Below are 21,887 nucleotides of genomic sequence, written 5' to 3'. Positions count from 1 at the left end.
GCTGCTGGAGTTCCTTGCGTGGGGCCTGGCATGCAGCATCCTCCAGCGCTGGCCGTCTGGCCGGGGCTGAGTCAGTGTAGTCGTGGGAGATGAGAGTACCAACTCGAATGACCATCCCACTCCACAGCATCTGGCGCTGGTCCTTCTCTTGTCTAAAGAAGGACCCTAGAAACGTCTAGACAATCTAGAAAGCATGATGCAATGAGGAATGGAAAGTGAGAGGTCACAGTGAGATGATTTGGGGAGGAAAATCAAGAAGATGCCTAGAAGGAGAATTGAAGATTCTTTGAGAAAACCCAGCTTCCCAAGTAGATTAACAAGCCATGGAAAAGAAGCAATATTAGCTGAATCTCCGGAGCTTTAAGGGCTCCTGAGGCCAAGAACCAATAACGACCCCAACCCCACAGAACTTAAGGTTTCAAGCCCTGGCCAGACTGGTTTCTTTTAAGACATTTATTTAGAAAAATAACCCTTCCCTACCCCTCCTCCCTCTGTGCCATGGGACTTGGGCGTTATGCTTGACATAGCTCTGGATCCGGCCTCCCACCCACGTGAAGGTCCAGCCCACGCTGCCGGGCGGTTGGCCACGCTTCGGGAGGCCGTTCACACGTCCAGCAGCTGCGTCCTGTGTTCCATCCCGGTCCAGGCCTCCACCTCCGGGTCTCCGGGTCGAGAGAGGGCGCTGAGGGACGAGGGCCGCTGGCCACAGTCTGCGTGCCCCTCCCGAGGCCTGGGAGCAGCCGGGGCTGGGGGCTCCGCTCTCTCCCGCCCTCGGGGAGCTCAGGGCTGGAAGCGCGGGGAGCTGACGTGAGGCTGGTGGAAGGCGTGGGCGCTGTACACCACCTCGGGGGGCGAGGGCGCGCCGGGGGCCAGCACGGAGCACAGGGGCTCGTGGCTGCTCAGCACCGACGTGAAGTACTTCACCTCCTCCGTGAGCTGTTTGATCTCCTTCCGCAGCGCTGCATTCTGTTTCTCCAGGTCTTCACTCTCCTGCGAGCGGAAAGGATGGGCGTTGCAGGTTAATGTCAGCGCTCTGCAAGATTGCGGGGGCGGGGCGGGGGGGGGCGTTGTGAAGCGGGAGTCTGCGTTAGATTTTCACTAGCACAGCCATGGAGAAGGGCATCGGTGATTTTTTCTGCACATGCGAGTGTGCACGTGTGCATATATATTTGTATGTGTCCTGTGTGTGGATGGGTGCATCTAGAGCACACGTATATTTGTGCATGTATATGCATAGCTTTTAGCTTGAACCATACGAAATTGCTACTTGTCTGTTTTGACCTATAAGAATGGCGGTTTCATATGGTCCCAACTAAGAGAGACGTGTGTGTGAAGGCATGCGTGAATTTGCATGTGTGCTCCTTTGTGCGCAGGTGTACATGCATAGATCTCTGTGAGTGTGTACGAGGGTTGAGAGCGGCAAGTATATGTCGAGGGAAACCGGCTGGGAGGCTAGAGCCCAGCAAAAATCAAAAAGAGTTTGTGAGACCGTCTTAAACTAATTTCAGTCTTTTCCTCTCTATGTTATACGGTGTCTTCTCCTAACGTTACCATTTGCATTTAGTCTTAAAAATGGAGTCCACGGTTAATTGTCTACTTCACCCAGATTCTAGAATGTTTAGGGTATTTCTAAATAGTAAATAGTCAAACTCCAGCACAGCGTTCGATTCCACGCCATTCTGCTCTTCCAGCAGCTTGTTCTGTAGTACTCTGGGTGTGTCCCAAGCACCTGTGCTTCCTTTTTTCCAGAAACACCTTTCCCCTGTTGCTTAAGGGAACCATCAGATAACATGCTAATCAGAAAAACTCAGGGTAAAGAGTGCTAATTACTGATCACATCATTAATTAATCAACAATGACACCCTGGTAATTAGCATTTACTGGAAAACGATCCCACCTTCAGAAAACCCAGGGGAATTTCATTTCCAATGTGATTTTAAGGTTCACATTCCTTGACTCAAATAGACCTTCTGGGCTAATCATTGGTACCCACAGAGGAAGGAAAAATAGCACTGGAGATGCAAATAAATTACATTTCAGTTCAAAAAGCGACCTAATATTTGGAGTCCAGATCTTATTTTTCTAGTTCTGTTTCACTTAGGTTAGTATTTTCCAAACTTGCTGTATCATTAGAATTAATCTGAGGGCCTGATAAAAATATAGTTCCAGGCCCTTCCTCAAATCTAAAGATTTGAACTCAGTGGGTTTGGGATTTTCTGTGAATTCTGGGAATCTGAAGTTTTAACAAGTGCCCCAGATTATTCTGATGATCAGGCAAGTTTGAAAACAATAGATATTAATGTTAAATATGGTAATAAATTTATTTTAATTATTCAAGCACTTATTAAGTGCCTGGCCTAGAGTATGAACTCAAGTGTTTGTTGATTGGCTGCCTGATGACATCAACGGCTGGACCAGAAGTTGACTCAGAATTACAGTGGGGAGTGAGCAGATGTGAGATAACTTGACATTTAAAATTTGCCTTAGATAATCCATCAGGAGCATAAGCTACAGGTTAATGAGAGCTAGTTACACTGCCAATTGCCCTAACCCATGCACCTGGGGGTTCTTTTTAAGTGGTAGAGGAGAATGTGGCCTTATCCATCAAGCCAGATTCCATCCGTTTGTACAGAACAAGTGTGAGCGTGCTCAGCCTCACCCTGGCATTTCCTGTATGTGGCACTGAGCTAGAAAATGTGCCTAGGTCGGTACAGAGAAAACCCCCATCTCTAAAATGGGGTGGGGGAGTTGGGATACCAACAGCCATGATGATAGAGTCAGGGGCGTGGGCTGCCGCTTCTGCGGGGTGTGACCGGCTCATTCATCTTACCATTTGGTTGTTTCCGGGCACATCCCAGAGAGAGGGCATCCCCTCTTTACCAAAAGGTAAGATAAAGCAACACATGAGACCGGGGGGTGTTGGTAAGACGGGAACTGGGGGCCGGGAGTCCTGGCCCCTTCCTCTAGCCCTTTTCCTCACCCCCTCTGAGAGTTTCCACTGGTGACAACATTTACTGTAAGTTCTGTGCTCCAAAGAGCCTGGGCAAACCCCGAGGCAGAAGGGAGGGGTGGGGTAGGCGGGCCGCAGGGACCAATCGCTCTGACCTTCTCTCCGCCTAGAGGCCGGCCCAGCTTTCGGGAAGTGACAGCGGGCTCTTCCTCCCTCAGCGAGCCCTGCTGAGCTCTGGCTTTCTCCTCTCCCTCTCCCCGCCCTCCTGGGAGATCCCAGAGCGCTAGGAGAGCATTCATAACCGCCACTGCCTCTAAGTAGAAAATAACCAACTGTGACAAGAAACTCGTCTTTACCTTGGGAAGCAAGACTGCTTCCCGCCAGGGCCCCAGAGAAAGCAGTACTGCCAGCCCAGGTGACCTGCCGCCAGCCAGACACTTAGCAGAGGAAGAGTTTGACTTCGCTCGCAGAAGGAAGTGGCTGATCTGGGGTTTTCATCCCTCCACATCCCCACCTGCCACTGCTTGGTCCACTCTGACCCTCCCTGGGGCCGTCATGCTGTGGAAGGGGCTCTCACACGGGGACAGATGGCAAAGGTGGCCATGGGAGCAGGTCTTGACCCAGAGGTACCATGATCACACCCCTCTAATTTCCCCCTGAATTCCCAGTGGGGGCTGGAAACCAAGAACTCAAGGGGAAAAGGAAAGTAATGTTTAGAAAGTAAATTTTGGCTTCTAACATGCATGTCTTCTCCTGTGATGGGGGAGGGGTGAGCCTGCCCTTGGGCTTCCAAGTAACCTGCTTTTTACTTTTTGGAATTCATTTAGGCACTTCAGGCTCCTCACAGTAACCCTCTGAGGTGGCTATGCAAGGCCAGCTGCTATTATCCCTACTTTACAGATGAGGCCAACTGAGACCCTGGGACAAACCTATTGCGCACACCCCCCAAAATTATTACAGGCTGGTGGCAGCAGCTGCTAGGGCAAAGGGCTAGAGATTCACCTCAAGACACCTACTTTCTCAGAGGGCCAGAAACTTTGAGTGATTCATCCAAAGCCCCATAACCATGTAGGTGCAGAGCAGGGCTGGGCTCAGGGCTTCCCCATCCTCAGCCCTATGCTCCTCTTAACACACCCATGGCTTCTCCTGAGAGACTTCGTGACTTGCGGTCTCTGAAGGTCACTAAGATCAGTAGCCTTCCAAGAGAAAACTGGGTCTTGCTTTGGGTGATCCTTAAACACAGTACAAGAACCCTGAGTTGGTTACACTCTTCCAATCACAGAGCTGATCATTGCCTCCTGACCTGAGTTGGGAGGGAATCTCCTGTCCAGCTACTCTGTGAGAGGGTTAACTCGGGGCCAGACCTTCCCCAGATGCACAGTGAGGTCCGAAATACGTGACAATGGTGGGCTCCATCAGTTAACTGTGGACAGGGGTCCTGGTCCTGGTCCTGGCTGGGTGACCCTCGGTGACTCCCTTTCCCACTCTGAGCCCCAGTTGCCTCACTTTAAAACAGGAAGACTGGACCAACACAATGATTCTCAGCCTTGGTCACACGCTGGGATCAGGGGGATCCCTGGAAAGTTTTAACAGTATTGATGCCTGATTCTGATTTAATCCGTCTGGGTGCACCTGGGCATTGGGCTGTTAAGGGCTCCCCAGGGGATTCTAATGTGCAGTGAATGTTGAAAACCACAGGATTAGAAGATCTCCAAGCCCTCTGCAGCTCAAATATTTCAGATTTTAAATTGACTACCTGTGTATATTAGCCAACCAGAGCCTCTTACTGTTGGGAAGGGGTAGGTGTGTTGGGAGCAGAGGTACATAGACTCAATTTATATGAGAAAGATTAGTAGAAACCAAAATTTTAAAAGAATAATCCAGTTTGATTTAATAATAACTAACATTTATTGGGTGCTACCATGTGCCCGATTACATAATTACAATTATCATTATATTTAATCTTTGCAACAATCCTATGTGGTAGATAATATTATTAGCCACATTTTACAGAAGAGGAAAACCTAAGGTACAGAGAAGTTGAGTAACTTGTTCAAGGTCACACAGCTTGTCAGTTGCAGCACCAGTGCTTGAACTGAGACAGTCTGGCTTCAGAGTCTGTGCCCACCATGCTCTCTTGCCTTTGAAGTCTGTTTAAATCTTATGATATCTGGTAATTATCTCCTGTGAGGCCTCAGCCTGGTTGACTTTCCAATTTCATCTTCCCTCTTTTCCCGCCTCGTGCAAATTGAGTTGCTAATGTTCACAGTTCACACTCACCTGTGAGGTTACTTGATGCCACCCCTACCAGGAACCACAAGCAGCTTGGGGGTGGCTAAGGAGGAGGCTTCTGGGGGTGTGGGAACATTCTGGGAAATTCCCTAGTGGAGGGGCCAAGTAACGGGTCACTGTAGAGCGCTTGAATGATGGGGAATCCCCAGGTGGGTCCCTTACCCACAGGGAAGCCAGTTGGGACCAAGGCTGAGGACAGGCCCTGACCCAAGGCTCTGGCAGGGCCTCTCCAGGCCTTCTGAGCAGGGCTTGGTCCTCCTTCCTGCCAGTTCTGGTTTGTGCCTTGACCTTCTCCTTGAATTTTCTAATCACACTTTCCAGAAGGGTGAAAATAGTCCCTGTGTGTTTCCTCCTCAACAGAACATGCAGTCATTTATTGGCAAGGTGACCTTTCAGCTCCCACCCACACTTCAATGCGAGAGTAGTGTGTCGAGCTCATGTCCCTCACACCCAGTTATTTGTTCAGTCTCCAGCAGTTTCGGACCCCTGTCCCCCATGCAGACATAGGGTGGAGCCCAGGTTTCCTGGAGGAGTCTGTGAACTGAGAGGTAGGGCACATCCCAAGCCATAGTGGGATCTATGCCTACCTTTCCCCTGAATCCTGGGGAAATTAACTCCAACTCCTGTTCTTCACCGGATGAGAAGAGAAGAGGAATCACTAAACCACAGGTCTTTGCACTGAATAATTCTGGAGAAATCTTCACTTTCATACCTTAAAGCTGAAACTCCAGGGCCGTCAGCACCTCATCATCCACTGATGTTTAGCCACATCAGCCATGCCCCTCAGGCCCCTGCCTGGGTTCCTGTCTCCTGTTCTTTGACTTTCAGGGCTATGATTTCATTGACCTTATGTGTGAGAAACACTATAGGTTGGCTCACTCAATATCTGTTCCAAACTCCTTCCCCCTGCTTTCCTCTAGAGAGGCTGGGAAAAGAATTCCTCAATTACCCAGCTTCCCCTGCAGGTAAGTATGACCATGCGACAGAGTCTGACCAATAAGACATAAGCAGAAATGGTGGGGGGGGGGGGGTGGGGGGTAGGAAGGGAGGGGACGAGCTTCTCTCCTCAGGGAAAAAGGCAGAGCTTCACCAGACAAAGGCTACCCTCCCTGGACACGGATTGATGCCTGGAGGTTCAGCAGCCATTTTGCAGCCCTGAGGATGAAAACTCATTCACATACTGAGGATGGCTGTGCAGAGAGAAAGAAGGAGCTTGGTTCTTTGATGACATCCTTGCACTATCCCTGGACTGTCTACTTCTGAACGTCTTAGTATATGAGAAAAATATAAAATACAAATGGTGACTTGTTGATGCCTCTGTTTGATAGTTTTTCTATAACTCATAGCAGCATGCAATCCTGACTGATACCTCAAGTTAGAAAGGTTATCACTAGCAAGTCCAATTTTGAAAAACAAACAACTAATCATTGCCATCAACATCAAGGTTTGAATTGTTTTGTTTTAAGCTGCCGGGCCTCTGAGACAGACTGTCTGGGTATATACCCACAAAATTGCCCCAAATTCACTGCACACATTCCACCACACGCACCTGACAGGCTTCAAATGTCACTGCTCCCTGATTCTCAACCCTGGCTGTACACTGCAGTTGCCTGAAGAGCTATAAAAAATCTTAATTCCTGGAGCTTCCCTGGTGGCGCAGTGGTTGAGAGTCCGTCTGCCGATGCAGGGGATACGGGTTCGTGCCCCGGTCCGGGAAGATCCCACGTGCCGCGGAGCAGCTGGGCCTGTGAGCTGTGGCTGCTGAGCCTGCGCGTCCGGAGCCTGTGCTCCGCAACGGGAGAGGTCAAAACAGTAAAAGCCCCGCACCCCGAAAAAAAAAAAAAAAAAAAAAAAAAAAAATCTTAATTCCTCGATTTCACCCCTGACAGGTTCCAATTTAATTGTTCCAGACTGGGTCTCAGGCATCAAGATTAAAAAAACACTTCCCAGGTGAGCTTAATGAGGAACTAGCTTGACAATTATGTTCATAGTGGATTCCTCTTTAAAATAATATAACAATATAAATATATACAATGTTTGATTTTGTTAAATTTATCATACCATATGTTATATATTTATATATTTTTATTTTATTAAATAATTTTATTGTATAACATAGTATGAATAATATAACTATAATATAAAGACCTTTAAAGAAGGAGGAGGACATTTCTAAGTCAAAAATTTTTTCTAAAAGTAAATGACTGGGCTTCCCTGGTGGCACAGTGGTTGAGAGTCCACCTGCCGATGCAGGGGACACGGGTTCGTGCCCCGGTGCGGGAAGATCCCACGTGCCACGGAGCGGCTGGGCCCGTGAGCTGTGGCCACTGAGCCTGCGCGTCCGGAGCCTGTGCTCCGCAACGGGAGAGGCCACAGCAGTGAGAGGCCCTAGTACCGCAAAAAAAAAAAAAAAAAATTAATGACTGTTTAAGGCAAAGAATCATATTTGGTGAAAATTTCAAGTAGCCCAGGATAGTTCATTCTTACAGAAAGGTGAGAGGTAAGGCACTTATTGGAATCTCATTAATGATAACTTTATCAAATTAGTTGTCCTTTAGATTGTTGAGCTCCATGAGGACGGGAGCTATCCTTGTCTTCACTGTTTTGTCCTCAGTGACTGGGACTGTGCCTGGCACATAGTAGGTGTTCAGTAAAATCATGTTGCTTGATTGCCTACTTGGAGTCTATAATAATTTACTAAAATCTGAGACCTGCATTTGAAGGGTCTGCTGTATGTGATGGCCATGAAATTCCCCAGGGAGTGCTTAACCAAGCATTTAAGTACTTTTATAGCTTCTACTTTTAACTCTAGGATAGTTACAAGTGAGTGTAAGATATTCATTTTCTTAAAAAAGGCCCAGTCAAACCCCTGCTTTTGTTCCCCAAACCGAAGCTATGGAGTGGGGACAGCAGAATCACACCACTGTGAGAACCCTGCATACAGTTTCCCTGGCTTGAACTTGACCTGTCTGAACCATACCAAGCAAAGGAGACTTGACCAGTGGTGGTGAAAAGCCCAGCCAGTGAAACCGTTAGCGTTCTTTTTTTTTTTTGGCATGTAGGATCTTAGTTCCCCGACCGGGGATCGAACCTGTGTCCCCTGCGGTGGAAGCACAGAGCGCTAACCACTGGACAGCCAGGGAAGTCCCTTTGTGTTCTTAAAGTTCATATAAACAACTGGAAAGTAGGGCATATGTTTTCATATATGATAATACATCTGATATCTTTACCTGATTGATTTATAGGAAAATGCCAGCCTCTCTGCATTAAGCAAATAAAGTCTTCTCTCCAATGCAAAACAGACAAAAAATGCACTATTGCTTTGTTTTTACATTTGTTCAGAGAACAAACTCTCAAACAGCCCAGTGAGGTGTAATTGCTTCCCATTTTGTAGATCAGAATTTAGCTTCAGATATATCTGCCCCCACTCTGTCCCCACTGAATCTGAATTCATTCTGTTGACCCTCCCCCCACCCCCCACCCCCAATCTGGTTCCTGCTCCCTGCAGCACAGTGGCCTTTGTTCCTGAGTTCCTCCTCATGCTCTCACAGTCCCAGGCCCCACAAGGCATCTTTCTGACCCTGACAGGCCCCTCACAGTTTGACCTGAAGTCTCTGCAAGAGAACATCCTTTCCCCAGATCTTCCCAGGCTCCTTCTCTTGACTCGTATTTGATCTCAAATGTCAGGGCCTCAGAAAGACCTTCCTTGATCACTGTCCCCATCCCTGTCCCTAAGTCACTGTCAATATTGCACTATTTGGTTTTCTTCAAAGCCCTCTTCCCTTTGTGTCATTAGTGAAACAATAAATAACGATTGGTCAGTTGATTTTCCAGTCTGACTTCTGGTTGAACGTAAGGTCCCTGAAATCAGGGACTTAGTGTGTCTTGTCCCAGCTGAATTCTCAGCGCCTAGAAAAAATGCCCGTAGGAGGCATTTCACATATACTTGTACAGCAGAATGAATTATTTCTGCTGACGTGAGCTCTAGTACTAGGAGTATGGCCTTTGCTTTTGTCATTTTCTGGACCTCCCCAAACTCTTAGCAATAAGGCATAGTCTTGTGCCAGCTGAGTACCTGGAAAATATGTTAGTTACAGAGTTATCTAGTGCAGGAAATTGCATTTTGGTACCAGGAATCTAGCCCCCTCTGCTTGGCTCTGAAATTTATTACTACTCTTGAATTTTCCTAAGAGCTTTAGGTCACCCTCCTTGGTTCCCCTAAATCTAGCGTGACCAGATGTTTACTGGGACAGTCTCAGTTCATAGCTACCCTCCTAGTGTAATTTTTACTAGTGCCTCTTTTCACTCAAAAGTGTTCCTATTTGGATGATAAATGATAAGATCTCCTACCAAAGCCTGCCCCCCAAGTTCTAACTCAATGATACCCTCTCTGTTCTCATCCTCGATTTCTACCAGAATTCACTCAGCGCTCTATTTGATCTTTTTTTACGTTTTTAAATAAAAAATATACAGTATAACTAAAGACATTTTTTAAAAAGTATACCCACCCATGATCACAGTCCTCTAAACGTGACTCTTTTCATTTGTATATGTTGCCATCTTGTCCTTTTTAACGAACATGGATACTTATTTTTATAAAATCTCAGAGTACATATACAATTTGTATTTTCCTTTTTGTCATAATTTTGTCATACTTAAAAAATCACCATAATTATTCTTTTAATGGTGACATCAACAAATAGATGATCCACAATTTACTTAACATGGCTTTCTAATGTTGGACATTTTGGTTGCTATTATAAATAATGCTGCAGTGAACATCTTCCAGTTCATGTAAGTATTGCTGTAAAAGGGTTATGTAATATATACAATGTCATCGGCAGTGAATGTATATATTAATTTTACTACAACTTCGTTGGGATTTAGGTGTTGTAATTTTAAATAATTTATTTTGCCAACTAACTTTTTGAAGGTTTCTTAATTTCATTTTAATGTTACAAGTTATCAATTACCAAGAATAAGATTTCTGCATGTCTATTCGCTAGTACAGCATTCTCAACCAAGGACAATTTTGCCCCCCAAGGGAACATTTAGAAATATTTTTGATTTTCACAACTAGAGGGGTGAGGTCGTGCTACTGGCATCTAGTGGGTAGATTTTACATTTTACAGTGCAGGGGGCCAACCCCCTCCCACATACACAACAAAGAGTTGCCCAACTCAGAGTGTCAATATTGCTGAGGTTGAGAAATCCATAGTGTATGTTGTTTGCACAATCAGAATAGAAAATTGGGTTATTTTCATTTTGGTAGGAAAAAATGTTACGTAAGCTTTCTGTTCATAGCCTTTGCCCACTTATCTATTGGAGTCTTGATGTTTTTCTTAAAAAGAATGTTCTCTCTATAGTATTAAATATTAAATCAAGGGGACTTCCCTGGAGGTCCAGTGGTTAAGACTTCGACTTCCAGTGCGAGGGGGAGCAGGTTCAATCCCTGGTCGGGGAGCTAAGATCCCACATGCCTCACGGCCAAAAAACCAAAACATAAAACAGAAGCAATACTGTAACAAATTCAATAAAGACTTTAAAAATTGTCCACATCAAAAAAAATTCTTTAAAAAAGAAAATATTAAATCTGAAATTATTTAATTTGACACAAATATTTCCTCCAATATGTCATCATCCTTTTGATTTTGGATTACAACTTTAGGACCTTTTTTAAATAAAGGAACATTTAAACTTAGCCCCTCTCAGCCTGGGACTCTCTGCCTTTTTCGTCTCTTGCTGTGTGCTTGGGTTTTGTTGCTGAAGAGTGCCTAGGCCGTTTACGTGTCCTAGTTAATGGCCTACTTCTTGGCTCACCGTTTGCAAAAGGACATGTGAGGGCAGCACCATCTGCCGAGCAAAGTCCTGTTCAGCAAAGTGGCACAAAAACAAAAGCAAGAGGTGGGAAGGCAAGAGGTTTGGGTTCTTGGGTGTCCTTAGGGAAGACATCAGTGTCCTCACTGGTAACACAGCAGGGTGACCTAGAGTATCTCTGAGTTTCCTTTTAATTCTGTGATTCCATCAAGAATGGTGTATGACTACAGTTTTTGTTATTCCCTCCACAAGCTACCATGTGAACCCATGGCAGGATCCTCTACAGATACCCCACAATCTGAAGGGGACTTTGTCCTGTGGAATCAATCTATGGAACCCCTTAGGACTCAGAGGGCCAGACCTAGTCCTACAGAGGAGACTAAGGAAAACCCCAGAGCAGCTTGGGGTTTAGAGAGGCTCCCTCATCCTTTCCAAGAGAAAGTAGTCTGGTAGCTGCTGAGAACAGCTTCATGAAGACTTCAGCTGAATGGGTGTCATCAATTTCTGACCTGGGACATGTAATCCCATTAGACAGAAATTCCTTATAATGCCAAGACTGGTGAGAAGCTGGCCTCCTTTCAAACATGCCTCCCGACCATAACCATACTGACCCATTGTCAGTAGGACAAGCAGTTAGGGCTGGTGAATTCCTTAGTGTGTTTTTCCTTCCCAAATGAGAATAGTCTAATTTTTTATTCTGATTTTTTAAATGGTATACATTCATCATAATAAAAAGAATTACAGAAAAGTACCAGGAATAAGGTGAGCTATTCAAAATTCAACCACTCAGATATAACCATTATTATCATTTTGGAGAATATTCTTCCAGACATCTCTTTATGCATGCAAACATGCCCTCCAAACCACAAATTTTACATCAACGGAATTATACTCTGCATACTCTTTGTCACTTGCTTTTTCTCTCCGTGCTATGTAATTGACATCTTTCTGTGTTGAAAAATACAGATCCACTTAGTCATTTTTATTGCCAGCATCAAATTCTAGCATATGAATGTGTCGTAATATACTTAATCTCCAGTAGTTGGGTATATGTCCAATTTTATAGTATTGATAAAGTGTTTACTGTTAACAAATAATGATGAATTGAGCATCTTTGTGCATCATTGTTTCTTCAAATTCCTGTAAGTGGAATTGCTGCACCAAAGAGCAAGATGTTAATAGTTATTGCTACACAGCTTTATTTAAAAATGGTCTCAATGGCTATATCAATCTATTGCTTAGAGACATTATTAATTTCTCGACTAGGCCTAATGATGGAGGAGGAAAAGTGTCACCTTTGGAGGATGTTGCTTAAAGAACAAGAGAAAAAAATTCAGGAAGAGATTCAAGGAGGATCAGTTAGGGAAGATGAATACATCTTCATGCGAGTCCAAAGGAAGAGGCTGTGTTGCCTAGTGGTTAGGAAGATGGGCTCTTCAGTCAGACAGACCTAGTTACAAGATGTATGACCTCAGACAAGTTACTTAACCTAATACAATTAGTATGTTTTTAATAAAGAGAAGTTCATAGCAATAGAGGCCCAAGAGAAATGGCTCTTTTCCACAGAAAGTTCACTGATTTTACACTGAACTTCTTTAGGGTGGAACTAGCTAAAATATACTTTCTAGCTTTTTGTTTTCTTTTATTTTATTTTATTTTACCTGTGATTTCTCTATGCCAATAAATCTTATGGCATGGTCTCCCAGAGAGAGAAAATAACTGACGGAATGAAAAAGCACCATGAACAGGCTTCTCTCCCAGGCCTTCCCAGAAAACCAAGAACAATAGTGTCTCTTTCTAAGAAGGCCCAGGAAGTTAATATCTTTGCTGAGCTTCGTTTCCTCCATTACTCAGTTTTCCTCCAATTGTAAATACCTTATTTCTCACAGCTTAATTTCAGGCATAATTTACACTCATGATGTTTGTTACATATGGCATTAAAGATCTACCCTGGAACCTGTAAATCTTTTTCTTATTTTAAACGAATGTGAGACTCCTTCAGGAGCCAGCCCTAGGCAAGCACCTGTCCTACCCCCATCTAAGTACCTGAAGTTCCAGCTCCAGATTTGGCCCTGTTACTGTACTTTTATTCCAGTTCCACCCTCAAGGCCAGGTCTGACTTGTCAACATCACAGCTCTCTGCTGTGATGAGCTAATATTGCTGTCTGCCCACCACCCCCTCTACTTTTAGCCTTTTCATGAACAAAGTTTCTCAACTGATCTCAACTCTCCTGCTAACCTGGGATACAGACTCAAAATCCTTCCTGCTCCAAGGCACCAGAGATATCCTACAATTACCAGGATAACCACACAAATGAAACTGGTCTGTCATCTCTTACTAGCGCTGGAGACCTTAGGATTACTCATTACAAATCCCAGCTGACAGTTGGTTGTCCCAAAGGACTGAGATATTTATGTAGGATGTTCAAGGGATAAAATGTCACAATGGAAGACTATTCAATGTTTGAAATCAAATTAGAAAAGAAATCATCCTAATGCATATGTAATAATGATCGATATTGGGAATTTAAATATCTACATTATAAAAATAAAAGCACATGATAAAAACATCCAAACTATATAAAAAGGTAAAAAAAAATGCAAAGTATCTCTCTCCTGCTTTAGACCTTTTGTCCTACTTTTCAGAAATATATATCGTTAGCAATTTTGGGGGGAAACCTATTTGAAAATTTTAAAGTTTATACACATATGCACATATGTTTTTCTTTTTATTAAAAATATGCATGGGAGACAACTATATACCATACTCATACTTTTTCACTTAAGAGTATATAGATAATCTTTTCAGATTAGCACATCTGTATATAACTCGTTATTTTAACACCTTCGTGGTATCCACTGAATGAACAAACGATAGTTTATTTGAGTCCCTTACTGATGAATATTTAGCTAGTTTCCAGTCTTTGCTATGAAAAACAATGCAGCAATGGTTATCTTTACATGTACATAATTGTGCAATCTGTGGGTATGTTTCTAAACAGACACCTAGATGTAAAATTGCCGAGTTACAGTGTATGTGCACTTGTAATTTGGATGGACATGGTCAAATTGCCCTCTAACGGAACTGTACGCACTTAGACTTCTAGTAGTGTGTGGTGGTACCTGCTTATCCATCACCTTGGCAACATGGTGTATTAGCAACATTTTTTGTCTTTGCCAATCTGGCAGGGGATCTAACTGTTGCTTTGTCATTTCCCTAACTAAGTAAGGTCTAGCACCTTTTCCATATTTATTTGCCATTTATTTCTCTCTTTCTGTAAATTGCCTATTCCTAATTATCGCTCATTTTTTCTTTTGGGTTGTTGAGCGCTTTCTTATTCATAAGAGCTCTCATATATTAAGCAAATATGCCCTTTTTTGGTCATTTGTGTTGCAGGTATTTTTCCCAGTCTTCACTTGCCTTTGATTTTGCATATTAGGTACTTTGAGCTGTATAGACACTTTCACTTTTCATGTATAAAGGTAATGTATATCAATCCTTCCCTTTATGGCTTCAGGGTTTTGCATTTTATCCGGAAAAGACTTCATTCCAAGATAAATATTTTAATGCTAATTTTTTCAAATTTCTTTAATTTTTTCCCACATTTAATCTATGTGTGTGTTGTATAAGAAATGAAAACTCTACCTTTTTTTTTTTTCTTCAAATGACTAGCCAGTTGTCCCTATTTATTTAGTCCCTACACTATTTATTGAATAATTCATCTTTCTCTCTCTGGTTTGAAATGCCATCCTAGACATTTTGCATCTGTACTTGTGTCTTAGGAACTGACATATGTATTGGGGTCTTAAATTTGAGCTTGCTTGGGGGTCTATTTCTGTGTTCTATTCTGTCCAATGTTTTGTCTTTTCCACACTGCTTTGAAATCTATATTTGTAATTCACTTTAATATCTTATTCAGCTAATCGTCTCTAATCACCCTCCTTCTTTAGAATTTTCCTGGAAACTCTCACATGGTTATTTTTCTCCAGGTACTTAGAATAGCTAATTTCGTTTTCCTCCAATACCCAGAAAATCCTAGTTTATTAAGATCATATTAAATTAATTCAATTTCTAAATTAACTTAAGGAAAATTGCTATCTTTACATAAGGTATATCTTTCCATTTATTTGAGTGTTTTTTTAATCACTTAGAATAATTTTGAAGTTTAAAAAATTAAACCCTGCATATTTTTTGTTAAATTTAGTCCTTCCTTCCATTTGCTGTTCTTGGTATTATAAACAGAATCTTTCTTCCTGTTAAATTTTGTAATCTAATTTGCCTAGGAAAAGTTATTACTTTTTGTGTTAACTTTGAAAGCTGACTGGATTCCTATTATTTTTCTTAGTTTTTCAGCTGACTATCTTGGATACACTTATTAGCTACTAATATCTTTTGAAAGTGAACGGGTCAAGATATGACCTTCTCCTTTTAATCAATGCCTTTACTATGCCTAATGGACTCTATAGTTGACTGCGAGAGAAAAGGAACTGAGTGCGATGAGTGCTGTTTGAGACACCAACCAAAAGAGAATTAAAACAGAATGTGGGAGAATTCCTGGTGGTCCAATGGTTAGGACTCCTCATTTCCACTGCAGGGGTCATGGGTTCGATCCCTGGTCCAGGAACTAAGATCCCGCATGCCATGAGGTGCAGACAAAAAAGACAAAAACAAAGCAAAAAAACCCCACGGAATGTGGACTTTGTTGATAATCACAAGTATGAAAAGAAGCACCTGATTCGGTTTATGTGAGGGATAGTCAAGGCCAGAGATGTTATAACATTGGCATGAGGTTAAACACATTGCTGAAAGCAGCAACTTCCCTACTCTGCTATTTCAAAAGCAATCAATATACAGTGTTTCGGTGTAAACCACTTATAGGATAGATACTGAAAACGTTAAATAATAGGTATCCCACACTCTCACTAGAGAAACAGGATAATTCTTTTGGTATTTTAAGAGAGAGAACAGTGACAAAGTTGAAACCGAGAAATCAATGTTTATCCCAGCATATATGAGGCTAGCACACTAATACAAACTTGGTACTGTACGCTCAGTAATTTCTAAACCCTGGTCTTTAACATCTTGTAGATGAGTCCTATGGCTATGTCTGAGGGCCAGAGAATGGTTCCAGAGCCTCAGCATGTGGAGACAAGCACAGAAAGGAGTGAAGGGCAAACCAAGCACCCAACCTTAAGAATGCTGGTGGTAAAGTAGAAGGTTTTCTACCTGAATCACAAACATAATTAAGAGGATAATGGATGCAGAAGATGGGTGATGATTGTCTGAGAGGAAATGAACATTTCAGATCACAGCCAAACCCTCTGTTTGATGGTGGCAGATTTACCTGTTGCTGCCAAAAGCTTCCACCCAAAGCCAAGAAACATAAATCGCATTGGTTGCAACCCTCAGGCTTGCTGTGTAAACTCTGAGGTGTCCTACTCACTGGGCAAAAATTGAAGATGAGTGCCGGGGTGCTCAAAAGAAAGGAGTGGGGAGGAGTTTGTGTCCAGGTGTGGGAAAGATGAGAACATTCTAGAGACTGAGGCTGGGGGTTTGAGTGTGGATGCGGTGACTACATGACTGGGGGCTCCAGGGACCCCCAACCCCCAGAGATTATCCCAATAGAGCCATGCCTAGTATAATCAGATGGGCTAAATCTTCTGGTTCTAATTCTTGTCTTGCAAAGAGAGACAGATTAGTTAGTGTTGAAAACCTTGCCACAGCAAAGAAACATACATGTCACCCTCACTGATACGTCCCCAAGGGGTTGAAGGAAGACCAGGGGGTTGAATTTCCAGGGAGACAGTGGCACAGCTCGAGATAAGGAAGACTCCTCTGCTCGTGTTAGGAGGCAGGGAGCTCTCTATCATTAGAAGTGACCAATACACTGGGAACCATTTCCGGAGGGTGTTGTAGAGAGCCTCAAGCATCAAACGTGTGTCTGAACTTTCCAGCCTTTAAGAAATCTTTCAGCCCTGAGATCCTGTGATTTATATATTAGTATAAATTCATATACATAAAATCTTGGTTGTGATTATCGTTTCTTCTAATAATAACTATTATTAATATTACTTTTATTATCCTCAAAACTTTTGAATATTTACGATATGTCAGTGACTGACGCTTGACCTCTTTATATGCACTATCTCTATGAGGTAGGTAGTTACTGTCCCATTTTCCTAATAAGAAAACTGAGTCTAAGGGAGGTTAAGAACATCTCTAAGGTCTAAGGTGGGTCATACAGATAAAAACTGGCAGAGCTGGGATTCAAACCATGTCCTTATGACTGTGGCACTGCTGAGCTTTACTTAGTTTCCAGGGTTTTTTATTTTTTAATATTACAAACTTATAAAGCTTGTAACATATTTCCAGTCTTGGGACATTGTCTACTTCTACAAAAAGGTAGGTTTTATCCTTACTAATTTCTATTTATTTGTTCATTTGCTTGCTCCAAAGAATATTGAATTAGAATCAGACTGCGATGGAGACAAGTGAGTGATCCTAGATTTTCAAGCTTAAAATAATAAACTGGAGTGTTGTGAGCCCCTAAGCCATAATGAAATCATGGAGAACATATAAGAAGCAGGGCCACCACCAACTTAACATTTAGACTACTGATCACAGTCATCAAAGAGAAGAACAGACTTGGTGTTCATTCATTCTTTCTTTCAATTCAACAAATATTCATGAACATAAAACTACATTAGTATGCAATGGAAGACATGTTGAATATATTTCAAATGAAACACGAGCATCCAATCAGAGATCTTGGTGCAGCCTGCTCTCTGCTTCCTTACAAGGCTAAAAGCAGCATCTTTTTACCTAAAACTACATCTTACTTTTTCTTGACAGGAATAAAACAACTGTTCTTTAACTGGCCAATTACCAGGCTAATCTTTCAAATAACCATAAGCATATTCATTTTTGGTGTCAATTGCCCTTTTTACCATTGGAATGAATTACTGGGATGCCAGAGGTTTGGGAAGGGCTCAGGAGGAGGGACGAGAAGGCAGAGGTGTCAGAGGAAGGGCTGAAGGGACGGAAGAGGAAGGAGCCAGTGAAATAAGAGCTGGTCGAACAGGGAGCAAATTGAGGGGCAAAGCGAAGAGAAAAGAGGTGGTAAGGTGTGGGAGATGAGGAGGAAGCTTTGCTTTGTGAAGCACACAGCCAGAATTTAGAAACACTGACCAGGATCTTGGACTGCTGGGAGAAATGCAGTTCAGATCACCCAAGGCGCCTGCTCAAGCCAGGGATCAGGGCTTCCCTAGAAAGTGTGAGACTGGAGGCAACTCAACCAGGATGGTGACCATCCCAGATACGTGCACCTGAAACTGTATCTTTCACAGACCCCTTGGGATATCATCAAAATAGAAATTTCGAAATCAAACCTTAATAATGTTCAGAAAAGAGGTATGGGGTGCAGCACCCTGTGGACCTCCTTGTCCCAAATGCAAACCTCAGGGTGGCTGCCCAACTGGCCTCCCGGGGGATGGGACTATATGTGTTCCCAGCACTGTGGGACAATGGGCTCCTCTACACCTTCTACCTTCCTCCCAAAGGCAGTCCTGCCTTCTGCTCTCTGGGTTCATGAGGGATGGAGCTGTCTCAGGCTACCCCATCTCTTAGCATGTAGATCTGCCTTCCACCAGCCTCTGGGCTGCCCACACTCAGCTCCTTTACTCCTCATGCCCCCTTGGCACTCATTTCCCTTTCAGCCTCCTGGCCCATCCCCTGTTTCGGAATCTTCTCAATGCACTCACAGGAGAGCCTCCCCTCCCCGCCTCACCTGCATCCCTCCACCAACTCCCCCACATACACATCCCCACGCAGGCAGACTCAAAGCTATGGTCCAGGAGTCCACAGGCGGTGGGGAGCAACGCCTACGGCTCAAGAGGGTGAAGAAAGGTCTGAACACTCACCAGATGGAGGGTGTCAGCTTTCTGTGTCTGCCTCTGCCTGCTCTTCTGGGCAGCAATGCGATTTTTCTCCCTTCTCTGAACTTTTCTCACATCATCAGATGAGTCCTGGGAAGCAGAGATGATGAGAATTAGGGGAGTCTAACCCTCTCTTCTGAGTGGAGGCAGGCTCTCATGGTGTTTGATATCCTGCTGTCCACCCTTCCATTTCTTCATCTTTACTTGCCCGTCCACCCCCCTATTTACCAAAAGGCTGAACCCAAAAGGGAACTTTTCTCCACACTCTGTTACACTCTCTTAGGTCTCTATAACTTTGGCCAAAAGATACAGGAAGAGGGCAAAAGAGCTTGAGAACTCAATAGGGCCGTATTTGGAAAAAGATGGTTAAGGCGATGAAGTGTGTTTTATCACCTCTCCTCTTCAGGTCTGCTCCACCCTCACCCTCTAACTTTTGGCCTAGAACCTTCTTGCTATTTTTTTCCCCAAAACTCTGTTAAGTACCTACTATGTGCTAGCTTCTGTGCAAGTGCCTTTTCTCAGAGGTGCTCCTGTTGAATTCCCCAATTCTGTGAAGTTGATACGATTATTTCCATCTTATACGTGGGGGAAACTGAGGCTCAAAGAGCTTGCCCAAGAGCTCACAGTAATCTGAGAGTTACATCTTCCAATGCTAAGTCTGATGCCTGTCCAAGCCACCCCCGCCCCTGCCACCACTACCCTCCTGGTTTGTACCCCTTGTGTCTTCTGCTGTGCCCGTGGACCGAGGTCCCTCTCCCAGATCTGCCTCTTCTTCCCCTGCATTCCCTTCATTATGCTCAGTGACCTTGATATCCCCCATGGCCCTGAGCACAATGCCTAGTACAGACTGGAGACCAAGAACAGTTTTAATGGTGGAGATTTCCTGGCCGCGGCAGATAGTGGATGGGTGCTTAGGAGGACACAGGGAACCTTGGGTGTTCTCTAAGTGCACCCCACAGATGGGCATGTGCTCTACATGCGCAGAGAGGTTAGCTCCGGCTTTCCCCCAGATGCTGCAGGGTAGGTGGGGGAATCTGAGTGAAACCCTTCTGTACCTTCGGCCCTGTCCTCTCTCACGACCCCACAGGCTAGAGGGACACAGTTCCTCGGGCAAGACTCTGCCCACCAAGCATATGTCTCACTAATGTGCCCAATACTTCCAGGCCATTGCAGTCGGAGGGCAATTGGTTAGATAGGAAGGAAGTGCTCTTTCTCTAAGGGGGATGGGGAACGAGGTTACCAGGAAAGCCATGAGTAATTTCCTTCCTAAGAAGAGTACAAACTTCCAGGTAGTCTGAACCCCTCTGATACCATCTTGAGCAGAGGACTGGATTGTTCGTCCTCTAGAGGTCTCCACTAGGACTCCTTCCTACCTGCTGCTCTCCCGTTAGATGTTGATGACAGAAGCTTTAGTATATGTTTACATACTGTTATTTGGTCTGCAGCATTTTGAAAGCCCTCTTGGATATCCAGGCTAATGAAAGAATGCAGTTTTTAAACCACAAAGTTGGATAAGGAATTGTCCTCCACTGATGTATTAGATGAGAAGGAAGAGGGCTTCCTATCGAGAGGGCTGTCGAGGGATGTAGTGAGGAGAAAGCCCCAGGAGCTGCAAAGGCAGCCAGGGTGCCCCGTTTTTGTTTTCTTGTTTTTGGCAACCCTCAAGCTGAAAGCTTTTGAGGTGGAAGTCACAACCTAGACTCCCAGTGCTCCCAGAATCTCCACCTTCATCTCTCTGGTTTCCCCAGAGCTGAGCTGAGCTACTAAGGAATGTCTCCGAGTCCCCAGAACCATCCCCTGATTCATTTCCTTCCTCCCCCAGCCCTCTCTCCGCCACCCGTGCTAACAACAGTAGCCATGCCCAGGAGGTAAGATAGATCCTCTGAGCTGGCACGGGGTCCTGCTCCTTTCAACTTGCTCTTCTGCCGCCTTTTACTTTACCCCCATCCCTTTCCTCTCTTGTCCTGCGGGCTGTCTCCTGGGCAACCATCTAGCATTCAGGGTGTGCGTGCCCGTAGCCCGCGTTAAGACTCCTCCTCTCATTTTGCTGCCTTGGAGAGAGGTAGACTCTTTCCTCTGAGAGACCAGAGTTCTTTGGTGCTAATTCTCCTCTTGGCTTCCTCGAAAGCTTCATGGGGTGGGACCCCAGGTGAGGTGGAGGCGATGCGCACCATCGGGGGATGAGGAGGACATAATTTGGCAGGATGGGTGGAAGGACGAGGGTCTCCGCCAAGATGCACAGCCTCACTGCAGATCCTGTGTCTTTAGTCTAACTCCTGCCACCAGCCATCTCCTGGCCTCTCAGCTCCCGGGGCAGGCCCAGGCAGCCCGGCCCTCTCCCCGCCCTTCCCCGGAGAATCAGAAGGCAGGAGGAGGAGAAGGCAGGACCCTACCTGTTTGCTGGGGGGCGGAGAGCGGCTGAAGCTGGAGTCACTGCTGTCGGAGCTGTGAGGCATGGCTGCAGTCTTCCGGGCTCTCCACGCAGCCCCTCGCGCCTCTGGGTTCTCCTGTCCCCAGCCGGCCTCCCTTCCTGACTGCTCCCGGGCCACCAGCCCACCCCCCCTCCGCAGGGCCCTCCTCTAGCCCGCCTTGCAGCCACCTCTGACCCCAGCGGCCTCCTCACTCTGGGGTGCAGAGGCTCTGCTCCCCACAGGGACATGTCGCTTGCTTTGGGGCTTGCGCCCTCTCTCTCTCTCTCTTGTGGTTTCTGGTAACTCGCGCTGGAAGTCACATGGGCGGAAACTTAAACAAGTTAGAAGTTAACTTGAGAGAAAATACATATCTGGGAAAAGACCCACAGAATTATGTGAAAGAAAGAAAAAAAAATACACAAAACCCCAGATACCTTTTGGCAGTCTGAAAGAACAGCTCTCTTCAATTGATGGAGATAAAA

General features: G+C 44.7%; 1 protein-coding gene across 1 annotated transcript; it reads right to left on the bottom strand.

The window, feature by feature from the left end:
- Window positions 1–438: 438 nt before the first annotated feature.
- Window positions 439–21,686, bottom strand: BATF (basic leucine zipper ATF-like transcription factor). Its single transcript, XM_027120072.1, has 3 exons — window positions 21,388–21,686; window positions 18,980–19,084; window positions 439–990 (listed from the first exon to the last, which is right to left on the bottom strand). Exons 1-3 carry the CDS (start codon window positions 21,448–21,450, stop codon window positions 781–783), a joined length of 378 nt encoding a protein of 125 aa, XP_026975873.1. The 5' UTR covers window positions 21,451–21,686; the 3' UTR covers window positions 439–780.
- Window positions 21,687–21,887: the final 201 nt, after the last annotated feature.

This window comes from Aethalodelphis obliquidens, unplaced genomic scaffold (genome assembly GCF_003676395.1).
Source record: "Aethalodelphis obliquidens isolate GAN/ISIS:26980383/991018 unplaced genomic scaffold, ASM367639v1 scaffold21, whole genome shotgun sequence".
Taxonomy (NCBI): domain Eukaryota; kingdom Metazoa; phylum Chordata; class Mammalia; order Artiodactyla; family Delphinidae; genus Aethalodelphis; species Aethalodelphis obliquidens.
This window is presented reverse-complemented; position numbering and strand designations above follow the sequence as displayed.

Bases quoted from the DNA above. Each gene is read 5' to 3' on its own strand.
- BATF (XM_027120072.1), bottom strand. From the start codon at position 21,450: ATGCCTCACAGCTCCGACAGCAGTGACTCCAGCTTCAGCCGCTCTCCG. The intron at 19,085-21,387 runs GTAGGGTCCTGC...TCTGCTTCCCAG, and splicing joins CTCCGCCCCCCAGCAAACAG to GACTCATCTGATGATGTGAG. The intron at 991-18,979 runs GTGAGTGTTCAG...TTCCGCTCGCAG, and splicing joins AAGCTGACACCCTCCATCTG to GAGAGTGAAGACCTGGAGAA.